The sequence below is a fragment of the Rutidosis leptorrhynchoides genome, chromosome 5 (genome assembly GCF_046630445.1).
Source record: "Rutidosis leptorrhynchoides isolate AG116_Rl617_1_P2 chromosome 5, CSIRO_AGI_Rlap_v1, whole genome shotgun sequence".
Taxonomy (NCBI): Eukaryota; Viridiplantae; Streptophyta; class Magnoliopsida; order Asterales; family Asteraceae; genus Rutidosis; species Rutidosis leptorrhynchoides.
Window position 1 is genome coordinate 443,413,981 of NC_092337.1, and position 19,440 is coordinate 443,433,420.

Consider the following 19,440-nt stretch of genomic DNA (forward strand, 5'->3'; position numbering starts at 1 on the left):
AACTAACGCCTTGTAACTGAGACTATTCCTAACCCTGACTGTAATGTCAGAGTCAAATTGTGCATTTTTTGGTGGAAAAGTGAATTTTTGATTGTGACTGTATTTGACCTTCGTTAACCTAAAAAGTCAAGCTTTTGTGTCAAAAATTTGTAGAATGATGTGGTAAAATCTAATTGAAAATTGAGGGGAAAGATATAATACAAAACCAAAAATTTAATAATAGTAATTATATGATTGGTTGGAACAATGTTTCATGCCTCCACCGAGTTCTTCGAATAACTCCGTCAAAAAGTCACACCGCGTTAATAGGCGTCAGGCTCGCCACCTCATTTGACGGATCAAATCTGACGTTGGGTTAGAATCAGCTTGAAAGTCTAATACAATTTACCACATGATTATTGGTCAATTAATACCAAATAACGTGTCGAGATGAGTGACTAAAATTTCATCTTTCAATCATAGTTTCCTGTGTCCTTCAAAAATACATGGTACAGAATTACACACTAAAAAACAAGTAAAAGAAATCTATATGGCTATATTTTTCTATGAACGTAAATCTAGACGAGAGAAAGTTCTACTAAACATATAACAACCTATTATATAATTAAAAATGGAAAACGCATTGGTCGCTACACGAAAAGCCACTCAGAAAAATATAATGGAGACACCCATTGTGAAGCACCCAACGGCCACCCACGGGCTCAACCGCTCACCTGTACCATATATATGATAAAATCATAAAATTGAGATACCATTATACGTATAAGTAAAAACTAGGCAATTATGAAACAAAAATCAGTATGTTATGAACAGGTATTGATGCCCAGAAATCTACCTATTCTAGCAGCCTTCCAGAAGAATCCCCGAAATCTGTACAATAAATAAATTATCAACAATAAGATACTTTAAAAAACCAATTGATATCAGAGTTGTATATGTAGAGACGTATAAAGTAGTATGCATGCAAACAAAACTATATTAGAAGATAGGTAAAATGTTAAATAAAAGTAGTAGTACTAGTGCAACTTTCTCACTGTATCTAACTAGCGACTATTTCAACTAACTACTATCAATTGTAACGAACTTAGTTTACATAGGCGACAGACAATCCAAGGCCTAGGCGTTAGGTGATAAGGTGAGAGCCTCGCGTAAATAAAACGCCTATACTGACTAAAATATATTTATGTTGCTTCACTATGATAATATTTACCTGATAAATATTTACACATCTCAAATACTTCAATTACATATAAGTAGTCAAAAATTTGGAGTACCATAATTCACCAGTGTCCAATCACCAAATAAATCAAGCAACTGAGGAGATAAGTTCTAAAGTCAACTGACGATCCAAAAGTCAACTGGAAGATCCAAACTGACTAAACTGTCAACTACAAATTATATCAACTCATATCCGGTTTCAATTTGGCTAAATTTGTTCTTTCTTGCTTCAATTTGGTGTTTTCCTTTTGAAGACCAAAGCCGCTTATGGGGTTTTAAGTTTAACAGCAGTTACTGAATTTTTGTTGTGTTAGAAAGTTATATAAGGTTAAAAAATTACAATTTGTTGACTGATAGCAAATTTTGGGCCTAAAATAGTTAGCACATCAAAATTCCGTAAAAAGGCCTAACCATCTTTTACGAAAACCCACCGGCAACCAAAGGTGCCAAAGGGGGACCCGCATCTCGCCTGGCGCGTAAGCACCGCCTTGAGGGAACCTACTGTTGAACTATCGCTTAGAGCCAAGTTAAGGTACCATTCCTAGTCGCCTAGGCACCGATTAGGCGCACTTTTTAAACCAACAAGGTAAAGAATAAAACACCATCGGGGTGTTTGGATAACTTACTTTCACGTCTTATGGATTTGTTACTATTCGGGAAAGCCGATAACCTCAATTATAAAGGCTTATAAGCTTTCAATATATTTATTAATATAATCCCATAGAACAAGCTAGTAAGCTATTAAGCCGATAAGCCATGAAAATAAGCTTACCCAATAATCAATTATTCTCATTATTTGCCTTTTTGGAGCCTATAAATAAATACAGCATAAAAGTAACAAAACAAACTATCAAATATCAGTATGAGTATCGTAGCTCATTTACAAAATTACAAGAATGCAGGTGAACCCATCCTCTATTAGTCAATCAAATGCCCTTTTTTATTACTAAAACACATGCCAAAATTTTTATTTCTCGTCATTTTTGATCCTATGTTTTCACATCTCCTTCCTAAATTCTAAGTTAAGAGTTGATATAGGAAAACAACCTTCAATAGTAATATTGTGCCTTACAGGTCACAACTTTATAAGCTTAACCCTTCATAAATCTGATACAGCCCTAATCAAAGCATACATTTGATTAATCAAGCTATCCTAAGTGTAATTAATCTCAAAATTGGGGTTTACAAACCGTAGATCAATAGAGATGAATTACGTATATATAGATATTGATTAAAAACAACTAACCCTGTTTTTTGTTCAAGAATAGTTGGAAACTGCATCTTTAAGAAGGTGCAGGTGCAGATCACCAATAATACGACCGTCAGAAACGAATGGAAATTGAACAGCGCCGACTGTGTTATTAATCAAATTAAAAAGTAAAAAATCAAATAAGATTTAATTTGTAAAAACGTTATAATATATTCAACAAATTACCATGTTACTGGAACCGAGAGAATCAGATAAAAGGAGGGTTCTTCTTCAGATCCGATTCAGATTTAGTTGCAAGCGGAAAAATTGAAGAGCAAATGCCAAACGGAAACATATAAACGAGACCTATCAAAAGATCCCAAACGGTGTTTTGCTTAGCCTGAAATTCTGAAAAGATCTAAATGTATAAAAATACAAATTAATTATTAATTTTTAAAAACTTTTTTTCATCGATCGTCCCTCGATTATGCGGCATTTTACAGTAAGAGTCCCTCGAGTATTTTTTGGATTTAGAATCCATTGATTTAAAAAAAAAATGCAATCAGAGTTCCTCCGTCAAACGAATGGTATAAAGACGAATTTACCCTTACATACAATGCACCTATCAAGATTTAACGGACCTTTTTAACAGCAGTTTGACAGAGGGACTTTGATTGCACTTGAAAATCAAGAGATTCAAAATGCCAAAAACACTCGAGTGATTCTGATTGCAAAATGGTGTAATCAAGGGACAAACGGAGCAAAAAAGTCTATTAAATATTAAAAGAAATTTTTGCAATGCTTAGTTAACGTGGACAAATATATTGTACGCATGAAAAAATAAATAATATCAAGAGCATTATATCAAATACATCTATCTTGCCTCTATCATTAGCTCGAGTAGTCTATGTTTCTGGTGTTTTAGGCAGTGGCGAAGCTTGAACTTTAACATTGGGGGGACGAAAATAATTCAAACATATCATCATCATTTTTAAAGCAGCGATAATTATTAAGATCGTATCTAAATACAGTAATAATTAAAAATAACAAATTAATACTATTAATTTAATATTAATTATTATTATATAAGGAGGCTTTTTAAAAAATACTGTATTATACACGGAGTATTGGAGTAATAATATTAACACAACATTACATTAACATTAGAGAATTGAAATATAGGAATAAACTAGTGAAATGACCCGTGGAAACACGGGTTGTTTAAACGAAACAGTTTAATGATATGTTTTACGTATTAAGTGAATGTAAATGTTAAAGTCATTTAGTTTATTGTCCCGTGGAACCACGGATTACGACTAAGAAACTTGTCGTTGATTTTACAAGCATAAAGTTCGCTCAAAGTTGAGTATTTATATCTATACTTTTAATAATAATAATAATAATAATAATAATAATAATAATAATAATAATAATAATAATAATTAATAATAATAAATGTCTTTTAAATTTTTTTAGGAAAATAAAATTACAATTTAGGAGAGATTAATATATCCTTTTATCAAAGATTTTGTATTATTTTTAAATTAAATTAATATATAATTATGACATCATCATTATAAAAATTAAGCTCAATGATGACATCATTATTTTAGAGATTTATTAGACTATATAGATAGATAGAATAGATAGATAGATATAGATAAGATGAATAATAAAATAATAAAAGATAGAACCTGTTTTTGTTTCACGGAGTATTTTATTTTAATTTGAGAAATGTAAAATGAATACCACAATCAAAACTGAGGGGGCTAAATTGAACATATGCTATATATGGTCCCTATATAATTAAAAAATTGCTGTTTAGTCCAAAAGTTTTTGGGGTGGCTGGAGCCCACCCCTGCCCTAGAGAAGCTTCGCCATTGGTTTTAGTCACATTTGAATGGCTCTATATATGTTAATAATAGTTTTAAATGTCATCATTAGAAAATTGAAATTATAATTATTTACATTTAAGATTATATGCTATCTACAAAATCAAGAGTAAGATATTATATGTTAAGGGGGAAAACAAGTTAGCCAAAATGTAACGACCCTACTTTTTTCGTTATCTTTTACCGTTTATTATTTAACGATCGTTAATTGTTATTCGTGCCACGTCATTTCTATGACCTATATTATTATTTTTTTAATAATATATTAATTATTTTGTGCTATGTGAATATTTGTATTCATATTTTAATTCGTACGTTTCTACGTGTCGCGGATTTCTATCCGGCGAATCTTTTCGATTTTCAAACCAACGGTCGAGCTTTTGGGATTTTTAAATCCTAATTATTTTAAATATGATATTTTAATGTCATATGAATATATATATATAGTGCTTATATATATTTTTTGTCGCGTATTTGTTATCTCTCCGAATTTTCAATCGCGTAGTCGTGTTTTCGCGTTTCGGGTTCCGATCGGACGTCCGGGCTAAGAGCTTTAGTCCATACTTCAAGGTGTCCCACAAGTAGAGCCCACCCTACCATTTTCGGCCGAAATGTCAAGTGGGAGGGGGTGAAGTGTCAAATTTTGCAACCTTGTGATTACTTAACCTAAATTGCTCACTACACATTCATTTAACCTAAAAATTATTTTCTTTTTCCCTCTCCCCTCACCATGGCCGACTTTTACACCTTCATCATCATCATTTTTAGTTTTCATCATCAACATACAATTTTTCATCATTTCTAAAGGTTGTTTACATATTCGGGTGTCTTATCTCACGATCTTTAAGACTCTTCTTCTCGATTTTTGATTTGGGTATGAACATAAACCCTAACCTTTTCAATTTCATATTTTTATACTGATTTTGATTATATTATGATGTTATAGTACTTGTGTATGATTGTATTGTTGTTATCATGTGTAGAAATGCTCGATTTACTATGTTTTCGGTTTGATTGTTTTGGGACAGCGGTTTGATTGTTGTTTTCTGTAAACATAACTGATATAAAAGTGAAATTAAAGTGTTTAGATAAGTTCCTCTCATCAAGACATTAATTTTAGACTCCGGATTCATGTCATTTCGATTCCCAGAGCTCTATATATGCTTAAAATGGTGTTTTGTTGAGATTAAAATGTGAAAACGAATTGGTACAGGTATGGTCCGACTTTTTGATCATCTTTGGAGTCTTTAGGGTGTACTAGTGTGTTAAGATTTATGATGGGATGAACTTTCATGTTCGGGTCATTGAAATCCGAGCCACGGATCACCCGGTATGACTAAAACGTGTTTTTGAACGGATTAAAGCTACAAGTTGATTTATGGCTGTAAGTCACGACTTGTTTGATGTTCTTGGGGTATTCTTGAGCACACTAATGTGTTGGGTGGGTTGGTTAGGCGAAGATATATATAAGACTCGCCAAAAACTGATTCCCGGGGCTCAAGTTATGACTCGATGAACTTTTAATTAAAACTTATGGTTATTAATTATGACTTATGATATAAATAATGAATTCCATTATTAATAAATTACTTATGATATAAAAAGTAATTAATTTAATTTAAGACTTATGATATACATATTTATTATATCATTTATTAATTACTTATAATTTAATTAAACATTTAATTAAACTTATGATTAATAATACTTTTGTTATTAATGAAAAATACTTATGGTAAGTATTTAAACTTATATTATGAGATTATTATAATAAGACTTATAATAAAGATTAATTAATTATTTAATTATTATAAGGCTTAGTTATTATTTAATTATAATTTAATTAATATATACTTATGATTTAATAATTATAATTAGAAACTTATGATATGATTGGTAATTCATTATTAATTAATAATACTTATGATATGATTAAAATTTATTATTAATTCATAATACTTATATTATGACTAATATTTAATTAATTAATTAAATACTTATGTTATATTAATTATATCATTTAAACTTATGTTAACTTTAATAATTTAATTTAATTTAATTAAACTTATGTTATGACATAATTATACATATATGACTTTAATTAACATTATAACCTATATTATTAGTATAACTTATACTTTTTAAATTAATGTTGACTATGTTTGACCAAGGTTGACTTTTGAGTCGACTTTCGGTTGACTTTGACTTTCAGTTGACTTTTGTTGACTTTCTAATTAAGGAAACTTTCCTAACTTATAAACTTTCTAAAATAGCAACTTTCTAAATATGGAAACTTTCTAAATTTGGAAACTTTCCAAAAATAGAAACTTTCCTAAAATAGAAACTTTCCTAAAATAGAAACTTACCAAAAATGGAAACCTGCTAAAAATAGAAACTTTCTAAAAATAGAAAGTGTGTGTCCGTACGCTGTTCCGATCAAACTGATGCATGTTGAGTGTTGTTCTATGTCTACTTGCAACATGTACAATAGCTATCATACTAAGACTTGACCTAAGTTAGTTATTTATATCGACCTGCTTTATTTATAGGTCGGCGTTGTGATCATTCTTGATCACTTTACTTCGTATGCTGTTCGCATTCTTGTGTGTTTACTTCTTTTGCTTTAAGGTGAGTTATAGTCCCATTTTCCTATTTTAACTCTTTTGGGATGAGAATACATGCAATTTATTTTATATTTTGAACATAAGTGGAAGTTGATTTAAATTATTCATTGTGAGTTGAACAAAAATATTCCCTAGTCTAGTAACTGTAATCACTGGTTTCTACTGGTGAACGCGAATCCTACGGATAGATCTATCGGGTTTGACAATCGGAATGTTTAGTACTTCGTATTTTGTTGTAGATACACTTGTTCGGTGTATATTATTTATTGTGTTTGGCAAGGGTAAATAAATGGTTAAGTGGTTACCAGGTGGCTCACGGAAAATGGAATAATGTTTTTATATGTTTTCTAGCATATAATTTTGAGGTCCAAAAAGGAGCTTTTATGTTTTCAAACATAAATTTTTATGGTTTAAATTAAATATTATTTGCAATATTAAACCTATAATTCACTCAACATTTTTGTTGACAGTTACTCGCATGTTTTATTCTCAGGTTCATGATTGATTGCTTTCGCTGTGCTTAGAGAGTCTGCATATTTATGATGGCAGCTTTTGTTAAACATTAACTTGCATTCTATTTTGATACATTTAATAGTGGATGTTGTTGACATTGTTTTGGTCAACTTTTGGTTAAGTAATAATGTATGATTTTCTAAACTTGCACATTTTGGTAGGTTTCCTTTATAGAAAATCATTTTTAAATAAAGAATGCAAGGTTATTTATTAAATTCATATAGAGTTATGATCAAACTGTGGGACCAAGATAACGATGGTCATCAAGTGTACTTTGACGGGTCATTTCAGTTGGTATCAGAGCTCTGGTTGTAGAGAATTAAGCTGCATTGATATCGTTACCCGATTCAATAGGGTGCATCAGTGAGTCTAGTCTACATCCCAACCTATAGCGCATTATTATATGTGGTTTTTTGTATCCTATAAGTAGGTATATGGTCACCATACATACATCTCTGTTATGTTCTGAATCCGGGAGGAACTCCCATTCCGATTTAAACGTATTCTCCGACTCATGCTAGTTTATCTTTATAAGAACACCTCGGATAGTGAAACCGAGGGATGCCATTCTTGACATTTGAAATTCTCGACATTTCTATGTCATCTATTATGGTTATGTATATAATGTTTGAGTTATATTACGCGAGATGTCATTCTTGACTTCTAAATGCTCGGTATTTCAATGTCAGCTATTATGTTTAGGTATATAACATTCTTATTATATTATGTGCCGTTGTGCCTTTGTGCTTTGGGTTGCGACCCGAAAACGTCATTCTGGACATTTAAAGATTCTTGATACTTCAAAGACATTTTTGTGTCATCGTTACTCTTATTCATTACTTTTGATGTTTTTGCATCTAGTGCTATCCTTAGCACATTGTTTAAGAAATCGTTTTAGAGAAATTGGGTGGAAATTCGAGGTTGATCGCGTGTCCTGACCTCATGTAGTGCTATTGGAATGGAACTATGAATTAGTATAATATAATGACGTCAGGCCAACGTGATTATATTACATTAATTCATAAAGAAGTCCCAATATTGTGACATGAGGAATAGAAAGCGAGTCAAAGAAAATTTTTACACTACTCATTTAGAAATTCTGATGTATTACATGGGTAGGGAAATTATTCATTATCTTATTTGTTGATATACGAGAAGCTCGTTTTAACCAGGTTATCTATCTCATGCTCTATCCTTCATAACTCGCTTGTTGGCAACAGCTTCGCTCGGGAACAGTTTTGGCCCAAGGACTTATGTCCTGATAATAGTCAAAACAACATTTAACTCATTGGTTTTCATGACCTCGTAACATTTGTTGGTTAAATATCGCACGACGATTCAAGTCCTTTACTCGATCTTCCACGATCTTACTTCAACTTGTAACCTCTGAAATACAGATACTCTGTTTATCATCGGAAGTTTTACACATTTGTTTAATTGGGCGGTTCTCACAAGATTTATGGGTGAATAGAAGTAATGAAATATTTTGTCATGTATACAACTTATAAAATCATATATGTACGTATGGATTCAAATGAATAAATTTACCCTTACCTATTTTGGCTAGTATATACTAAATCATACCTTCAAAATTATTTTAAAACCACTCATTTATTCGTTTGACTAAGTCAATTTGTTTTATATAAATTGGTACGCGTTGTACATACTTTTAAATTTACTAAGAACTTCGTTCCGTTTATGTTGTCACATCAAACGTTTAAAGCTTTTTCAAAACTCCTTTGATTGATTTTATCAAATTTTCGCATTACTCTACAGAGTGTTGGGATCACAGTTCTTCTCATCCTCCGTTTAAGGATGAAACTTACCATTAAGTTCATTGATAGAAGCTCTTACACCACTTTGGATGCCGGTTTTATAAAATTGTTGGAAAGTCTTTGCGCTCATAAAATTTTCCCTCTTATGATTGGACATGTCCGAAATGCGGACCGATAAATCAATTTCTGGGGTACACTCGGTGGTCACCCTATTTTAGAAAAGGCGCTAGGTGGGTTTCTACCACAACTGTTGTTATAGTGAGTATCATGGATATATATTACACTAGACCGTTTGAGGAGTTTCTACTCTCAATATTCGCTGTCAACCGCAACACCCTCGTAAACATCAATCCTAGGATTCAATACTTTGAGGTGCACGAAATTATTTTTGGAGATTCATCTCACCTGGAGTCGGCCATTCTTTATAACCCATGATTCACGTTCTTTTCATCCGCACATAAATTTAAGAATATGGATGAATCCTATATTTCCTCGCTCACTGTACAATGAAGTTCACTCTCGTTGATATATCACACCTTTCGTACGTCTTCCTTTCGGAAATGTAATGAAAATTTATTTTGAAGTCCATGATCCTCGTTATCTCCTTTGAGAGAATTGCCTTAAATATCTATGCCACCGATGTGACTACTCCATATATATTTCTTCCTTCATTGTTGTAACTATATTTCATTCGTCCCAGTTCGTCCCCTTGGGGAACTCCTGTTTTGTTTGTTAAGAAGAAAGATGGTTCATTTCGTTTGTGCATTGATTATCGTTAGTTGAACAAGCTTACGGTTAAGAACCGTACCCTCTTCCAAGAATCGATGATCTGAATCTGATGTTCTGAAAACCGCTTTTCGCACCCGTTATGGTCACTACGAATTCCTTGTTATGCCGTTCGGATTGAAAAATGCACCTGCTGTGTTCATGGACATCCTGAACCATGTGTGTAGACACTATCTGGACAAATCCGTCATTGTTTTCATCGACGATATCCTTATTTATTCCAAGAGTGATGAAGAGCACGAAGAGCATTTGAAGTTGGTGCTTGATCTGTTGAGGAAAGAAGAGTTGTACGCTAAGTTCTCTAAGTGTACTTTCTGGTTGAGAGAAGTTCAATTCCTTGGACATGTTGTTAGTAAGCAAGGAATACAAGTTGATCCTGTCAAGATTGACGCAATTGAGAAGTGGGAAATTTTGAAGACTCCTACTCAGATTCGTCAGTTTCTAGGGTTGGCAGGTTATTATAGAAGGTTCATTCAAGATTTCTCTCGTATAGCGAAACCTCTGACTGCTTTAACGCACAAGGGGAAGAAGTATGAGTGTAAGGATGAACAAGAGGCTGCTTTTCAAACTCTGAAGAGGAAGTTGACTACCGCTCCGATATTATCACTTCCTGAGGGTAATGACGATTTTGTCGTTTATTGTGATGCTTCGAGTCAGGGCTTTGGTTGTGTTTTGATGCAACGAAAGAAAGTCATTTCTTACGCGCTACGTCAGTTGAAGATCCACGAGCAGAATTATACAACCCATGATTTGGAGTTGAGAGCTGTTGTGTTTGCGCTTAAGGTTTGGAGACATTATCTTTATGGGGTCAAAAGTACAGTGTACACTGATCACAAAAGTCTTCAACATATTCTTGTTCAGAAACAGTTGAATATGAGGCAACGTAGATGGGTTGAGACATTGAATGATTATGATTGCGAACTTTTATATCATCCGGGAAAGGCCAATGTTGTGGCTGATACGTTAAGTCGTAAAGAAAGGGCTGAACCTCACAGGTTTAGAGCCTTGAATATAACAATTCGAACTAACCTCGCAAGGCAGATTCTTGAGGCACTACAAGAAGCCTTGAAGGAGGGGAATTTTGTGAACAATAAAGTCAGAGGCATGGCTAAGAAGTTTGAGGTATGAACCGATGGTACTCGGTATTTTGCGGGACACCTTTGGGTTCCGAAATTTGGTGATTTGCGACAACTTATATAGATGAAGCCCATAAGTCAAGATACTCTATTCACCCTGGTTCAGGGAAGATGTATCATGATCTTAAGGAGTTATATTGCTGGCCAAATTTGATAACTGATGTGGCTACTTATGTGGTTAATTGTTTGACCTGTGCTAAGGTTAAAGCTGAACATCAGAAACCGTCTGGACTTTTAGTGCAACCTGAGATTCTCGACTAGAAGTGGGAAGGTATTACAATGGACTTTATTACTAAGTTACCGAGAGTTGCGGGTGGATATGATACCATTTGGGTGATTGTAGATCGACTCACAAATTTGGCTCACTTTTTGCCGATTAAGGAAACAGATTCGATGGAGAAACTCACTCGTTTGTATTTGAGGGAGATTGTTTCAAGACATGGCATTCCTGTATCTATTATTTCAGACCGAGATAGTCGATTTATATCGAGGTTTTGGCAATCCTTACAGGAAGCTTTAGGAACTAAGTTAGATATGAGCACCGCTTATCATCCGCAGACGGATGGTCGGAGTGAAAGGACCATTCAAACGTTAGAAGACATGTTACAAGCGTGTGTTATTGATCTTGGTAATGGGTGGGATAGATATTTGCCGCTAGCTGAATTTTCTTATAACAACAGTTATCATGCAAGTATTAAAGCTGCACCGTTTGAAGCTCTGTATGGTAGAAAGTGTAGGTCTCATGTCTGCTGGAATGAAGTTGTGACAACCCGGAAATTTCCAACCAAATTTAAACTTTATCTTTATATTATTCCAACACGATAAGCAAAGTTTGTTAAGTTAAATCTCAAGAATTTTAAATTGTGTTCATGCATTCATTATAACCTCGACCAAATTCCAACGATTCACGAACCGTTATATATAAATAAATATGTATATATATGTATATATATTATAACTTGAGAATATTAATAAAGTATTAAATGTATAATACTTTACATGAACGTATTTGTTTCAATATGTTTATCGATGGAATTAGAAGATAATATCAAATGATTAATTTATCAGATACATTGTGATATGATTACGGGTCTATGTTATGAGGTCCACTGTGATTTAAGAAATCTATTCTTTTTTACAACATTCGGAAAATGGTAAAGTGATTTATAAGTAAGAACGTGAAGTGTAAGTAACTTAGATGTTGGATATCGACAAGTAAGTAACTCGACATTTTTCATTAAGATGATTTCATACGTTTATTTAACCTTTGAACTTTATCCCATGCTTCACCAACAGACTGTAATTTAAAAACTTGAAACCTATTATGAATATATATGATTCTACTTTTCTAAAACGTTTTATGATATAACGATTTCCATTATTTTAACCTTTAAACAAAATGATTCTTAAAAATATATTTGGTTTTGGAAAACAAAATTATTATATTTATTTGATTTAGTTTCAAACGTACAAAAACGTTTTCAGTTTAAAAAGAACTTTATTATTAAAACGTATATAACTTTTATAAATATCTAGAACCACTTTTGACAACTCATTACTTAACCAGTATGATAAAGATAACGATATTTATATTTTATTTTATTAAATATATATAACGATTTAAATTAATATTATATATATTTATACGCGTATTATACGTACATAGTTTTATACTTTTACTATACTTAAACTTTACCTTTACTTTATTTTTTACTTTACTTTGACTTTAATAATTCATAGTTTAATAATTCACTTTAATAATTCATACTTTAATAATTCACTTTAATAATTCATACTTTAATAATTCACTTTAATAATTCATACTTTAATAATTCACTTTAATAATTCATACTTTAATAATTCACTTTAATAATTCAAAAATCTATTATAAATAGAATTCAATAGGTTTCATTATTTCATAGAAACTTGAAAATATTTTTCTCTAAACTCTCTCAATCGATTTACATATATATATTTACTCCATATTATTTCAAGATATTATTAGTATACATAAAATATTACGTCGGAGTGCGGTCCGGGTGATTTCGAAATTGTTTTTCGAGTGGGATTGGATTAAGGAAATTATGGGTTATAGCTATGGAGGTGATTGGGTATGGTTCATGGGTATGCTCATGAGGTCAATATAGTGTTTATCATCTTCGTTGCGTCTACGTACCTTTCCTGCAATATTGAATCTCAATATTGATACGTGAGTACTCATAATTTAACTTTTACATACTAATAGTGTATCTCTGACTAGTGCTCGAGTATATAGGATTATGCATGTTTGTACTTTTGATATTGCCTTTAGTTAGATTATGTTGAATCCTGAATTAGTTATATATGCGACTGAGATAAGGTATAAGATATGCATGTCATTGGAAAGCTAGCGAAAAATTAAGAACTTTTTATTTAGATATCGAATGATTTCGATGAACGGATTTGAAGTTATAGTCCATCGAATTTTTGTATTATTATTAAAAATGATTATTATTATCGTCGTTATTATCGTCATTCTAGTTTTATCTTATTATTATTATTATTATTATTATTATTATTATTATTATTATTATTATTATTATCTTTATCAATAAAAGGATTTATCATTAAAAATTATTTTTTTATTATTATTACTATCGTTATTATCATTAAAGTTATAATTAGTATTATTATTATTATTATCTAATTATTATTATTATTATCTAATTATTATTATTATTATTATTATTATTATTATTATTATTATTATCATTATTATTATTATCATTATTAATATATATATATCATTATTTAAAAATGGTTATTGTTATTATTATTATTATTATATTATCATTATCGTTAATAATGTCATAGTAATTATCATTATTAGTATTATTGTAATTAAAACTAATATTAGTAACACCTAATTATTTTGATTACTATTATTATCATTATTATGAGCACGATATAAAAGACGATTAAAAGCTATTAAACGAAACGATTAGGAAATAATGAGTAAGAGTATCATGATGAAATTAAAATATTATAAGATATTGATTTAGATAAAATTATCGTTCTTATTATTTTTATCATTACTATTATTATTAAAAGTATCGTTAGTATCAAAACTATCATTTTAACAAAAATTATCATTTTAATAGAAATGTCATTGTTACTATAAAATATCATTTTTATTATCATTTTAAATAGAATTATTATTTTAAAGATAATATTAAAAATTATCGTAAATATTAAAGTTATCATAATTAGAATTATCGTTTTATCATAATATCACCTTAGTAATTATAAATATTGATATTTTTATAATAATAATTATTATTACAAAATAATACAACTTTTACTTACTAACATTATAGATATTATTTTATCAAATAAATATGTAATACAAACATATTTTACTACGTGTAATAAATTACTTTAATAATACCTATCATATTATCTTTATGATATTAAATAAACCCTATAAATTTTATTACTTAATATATATAAAAGTATATTTTATTATATAAATTTTAATATAAAATTTTATTTATTAATAAATGAATTATATTATTTACTCTAATAAATCTTTTAAAAATATTTAAAAATATAAAACGACGATATTTAAAATATATTATAATCACGTATAAATTTTGGAAATCATTTTGAGTCAAATTGACTTTTATTGACTTTTGCATATTAGTCTCGAGCATTAGGATTGTGGTACACTATGACCTGACCTAATTGTTAGACAAATATTGACCAACATATAATTATATATAATTAATTTAGGTTCGTGAATCCGAGGCCAACCTTGCACTAGTTCAATGACGTTATATGTATTTTCACTACGAAATACAGTATGGTGAGTTTCATTTACCTTTTTACCCTTTATATTTTTGGGACTGAGAATACATGCGCTTTTATAAATGTTTGACGAAATAGACACAAGTAATTAAAACTACATTCTATGGTTGAATTATCGAAATCGAATATGCCCCTTTTTATTAAAGTCTGGTAATCTAAGAATTAGGGAACAGACACCCTAATTGACGCGAATCCTAAAGATAGATCTATTGGGCCTAACAAACCCCATCCAAAGTACCGGATGCTTTAGTAATTTGAAATTTATATCATGTCCGAAGAAGGATCCCGGAATGATGGGGATATTCTTATATGCATATTGTGAATGTCGGTTACCAGGTGTTCAATCCATATGAATGATTTTTGTCTCTATGCATGGGACGTATATTTATAAGAACTGGAAATGAAATTCTTGTGGTCTATTAAAATGATGAAAATGAATGATTATGATAAACTAATGAACTCACCAACCTTTTGGTTGACACTTTAAAGCATGTTTATTCTCAGGTATTAAAGAAATCTTCCGCTGTGTATTTGCTCATTTTAAAGATATTAATTGGAGTCTTTCATGGCATATTTCGAAGAACGTTGCATTCAAGTCATTGAGTTCATTAAAGATTATTATTATTAAGTCAATTTTTAGTTGAATAGTGGATATTATGAAATGGTATACATGCCTGTCAATTTTCGATGTAAAGAAAGTTTGTCTTTTAAAAACAAATGCAATGTTTGTAAAATGTATCATATAGAGGTCAAATACCTCGCGATGTAATCAACTATTGTGAATCGTTTATAATGTATATGAACGGGTCCTTTCAGTTGGTATCAGAGCGGTGGTCTTAGCGAACCAGGTCTGCATTAGTGTGTCTAACTGATAAGTCGTTAGGATGCATTAGTGAGTCTGGACTTCGACCGTGTCTGCATGTCAAAAGTTTTGCTTATCATTTCTAGTCGGAAATCATCTACTTATCATCCATAGGAAATTACCTGCTTATCATTATTAGTCTAGACACATCTTGCTACATTAATTGCATGAGTAGTGTATAGACAAAATTCATATCTTAGCGTATCTGCTAAATCATATCTTATCGTATATGTTACTTTAAACTTTGCCTGACATATCCCGCAAATTCCTCCGTAATCTATGAAATCTTTTGATCTCTATATATAGATATCCTAGGTAAATAGAATACCACCCGATAGCCGAAAAATCATTTTATATCGAAAAATCCTTTATCCAATCGTACGAAATGGAATTTGTCATCAGTTCAAGTCACTCGGATTCCGAAATAGAATCTCACTCAAGCTCCGAAAGTAGTGTGACCGGAATGGATCAACCAATCAGTCATCACCTATTCTGGATGAATTGGGGATGGGTTCGTAGCCTCCTCAATCATTGGAAACAAGAAGAAGGCGATCCTTTCCATCCACCACATTGACCTCTTGGCGAAGAACCTGAAGCACTTACCGGTGAACCTGTTCGAGACACCATTTTCTCTCTCATTTCCAGGGTATCTCGTCACGATTATATACTACATCAAATTCTAGATTTTATTTATCCGCTCGTTCCGACCGACAATCATCCTGGAATAATAGAAGAAGTCAACGAACTTCGCGCTCGGGTAGTGGCTTTGGAGAATATGGTTCAGAGATTACAAACACCAGCAGCAGCATCAGCAACATAACCAGTACCACCATCATCAACGCCAACAGTACCATTACCACCTCCAACCACAACCGCGTTGTAAACCTCAACTTCACAATCTGTCCCACGAGTATCAACGTCATACGTACCATAGATACCAAGGAGTACCAACAACAATAACTGACGAAGTATTAATTCATAACTTCATTGGAGAAACATTCCGCGGCGATTATATAATCTCTAAAGTCTTAGAGATTATCTAATCTAGCCCTAACCATAAATCAGTTAAGCGAACCAAAATGATAGAAGGAAGAGTAGAAACCCTGACAAAAATGGCATGTGATTAACAAGTTAAACTTGTTTTACCAATAGCATCAACAGTACCGTCAGCGTCACCAGCATCGTCAGTACAGTCAACATCAGAATCAACAACACCTATAACATCACAAACTCCGTCAGTTCAAGAATCACTGTTTACATCATTACGAATCAATAATGTGTATATTGTATCAACAAGTTATGAAGAATTAATTCATTCCCTCTGAAGAAATTATATATATATTTTATATATATATATATTTTGAAATAAAAAAATAAATCTTTCCGTGTTAAAACTATTGTGTGTGAATCTTAACTACTCGGTTAATTCATATTACAAATATGCAATAATGTACGTCCCTCACCCGCGACTTAACCATCGTTAACTACAATCTCTGTCTCAATTCAACAAATTCCAATTCCTAATAAATCAAGTATATATTTGATTTTACACTTCATCATTGATGTAACCGAAACTTTTCAGATAACATCATTCGTACTTTGCGAAGTTCACAAGAATTTAACAAAAACCAGCATCACATCTCAACAAATAACGAAGTATTGATTCATAATTTCAATATTATTGAAGAAATACTTATGTAACCTCTAAAGCCTTAAAGGAATTATTCAATTCTAGTTCCAACCGTAAATCGAATGAGTTTAATTTAGTATTAACTCATTAAAATCTATGTTACATCTGAGAAGAATATATACATATATATTTTCATAAAGACTGTAATAAAATTCTTATGTACAAAATATTAATTGTGAAATTTTTTTTAACGGGTAGGTAATACCCGAGAGATATATATAAATTCACAATTAATATGTTACATTCTTCGAATCAGATTAAGCAAATTATCAATTATACTTCCTACTTTCACAATAATATACATTCTTTCATAGAAATCAAAACAACCATACTCATTCAAACCCAATTACATATTCTGATTTTAAAATCTCAGAATTCAATTTGAGATATAACCGGTACCATCACTTTTAGATTCCTACATCTTTTAAAGCTATACTTTGACTTCAAAAGTGTGTTAGAACATCAAATGTATACAAACGATTACAATCTGTGTTCAAACCCTTCAAAAATCTCTGAAGACACTTCAAATAATGAGCAATCGAGATGATGATCCAACCACATATTACCCACAGTTATGTACTTAAAAAGCTCTCGAAACCAAAGTCATAATTCAACACATATCTGTGTCAGATCTTTTGGAATTTATTAGCAAAAATAACCTTGCAATTCCTTTGCAAAGTAGCAAATTATATCACAGCTCCAGCAAGACAACTTCGATTTTTTCATTCGGAGTAGCCTTATCATAATTTTGATATATGTGATTACCCTTTTGTTACCGGAGAACCTTTCATATTCCACCACATTAGCAATAAACTTACCAACAACTTCACTGATCTTGGGCATTCCGAAGAATCATTATATTTATCGAAACCTCATCATTTACTCATCTACCTCTTGTAACTAGAATTGCCATATGAATCATTGGGAATTAGAAATCAGTATTTTGAAATCTCACAGCATGTTGACGCCAACAGTTATACATAACGTCTATTTCCAAGGCTTACATACTTCGAATGTAAAGTTTCTGAAAAACACTCTGAACCGCGAACTAGTTCTCGAAATGCTGATGAAGTAATAAAAACTGTAAATGACCTTAGCAGTAAAACGTTTGATGATAAAGATTAGTGTATTAGCAAAGCTCAGAAATAGAGAAGTTTTGGAACTGGAAAACGGATTGAGCAAAGTATGAAGGAGGCTGTGGACAAATCACAAAGACTGAACTTACCTTCAAAGAATCCAAATGATTCAGTGTCTGTTGAAGTCATTAACGAATACCTTGCTCCTGACACTAAACCCTTACAGACAACATACTTCATCATCCTCTGATATTAGAAATTCTAAGATATCATCGTATCTTTCATTATAAATATCCTCCATATTTCTGAAGATATTTCCATAACTATTCTTATCTGGAATCATTTATCTCTTTGCGCTATCTGTATTACATCAAAAAGGAAACTGTTTAGTTCCTATACTCTGTAAACCTTTGAGTTTAAAATATGAATATTTTTGAAGTAGTGTTGGAAACTGAAGCATGAGTTAGTATAATATAATGACACTTGATCAACGTGATTATATTACAGTAATTCATGCTGAGTTTCTAAATAGAACGTGATGATTCACAGATCATAACATCATCATTTGCCATGTTATACGACTCTTGTATTCTATTTAACCTCTAAAATATCAAGAAAATATTTCTTGATGATTCGGCTTTTTCTGAGGTATTCTGGTAATTTGACAAGTCAAGATCGAGCCATTACAATTTTCTTCCTAGAACATTAACAATGTTCATTCCAAAATTCACATCTGCAAATTCTGGACCATTACAAGCGGTGCTTAATCGCAAGAAGAAGAAACGAAAGGACAAAACTCCGAAATAGAAATTGGGGTATAAATTGCAGCAAAT

At 31.3% G+C, this 19,440-nt stretch overlaps 1 protein-coding gene across 1 annotated transcript; it reads right to left on the reverse strand.

The window, feature by feature from the left end:
- Positions 1–440: 440 nt before the first annotated feature.
- LOC139848070 (uncharacterized) lies at positions 441–2,813 on the reverse strand. Its single transcript, XM_071837797.1, has 4 exons — positions 2,654–2,813; positions 2,465–2,571; positions 836–870; positions 441–713 (listed from the first exon to the last, which is right to left on the reverse strand). The coding sequence occupies exons 1-4, from the start codon at positions 2,654–2,656 to the stop codon at positions 646–648; spliced, it is 213 nt and encodes a 70-aa protein (XP_071693898.1). The 5' UTR covers positions 2,657–2,813; the 3' UTR covers positions 441–645.
- Between the last annotated feature and the right edge of the window lie 16,627 nt (positions 2,814–19,440).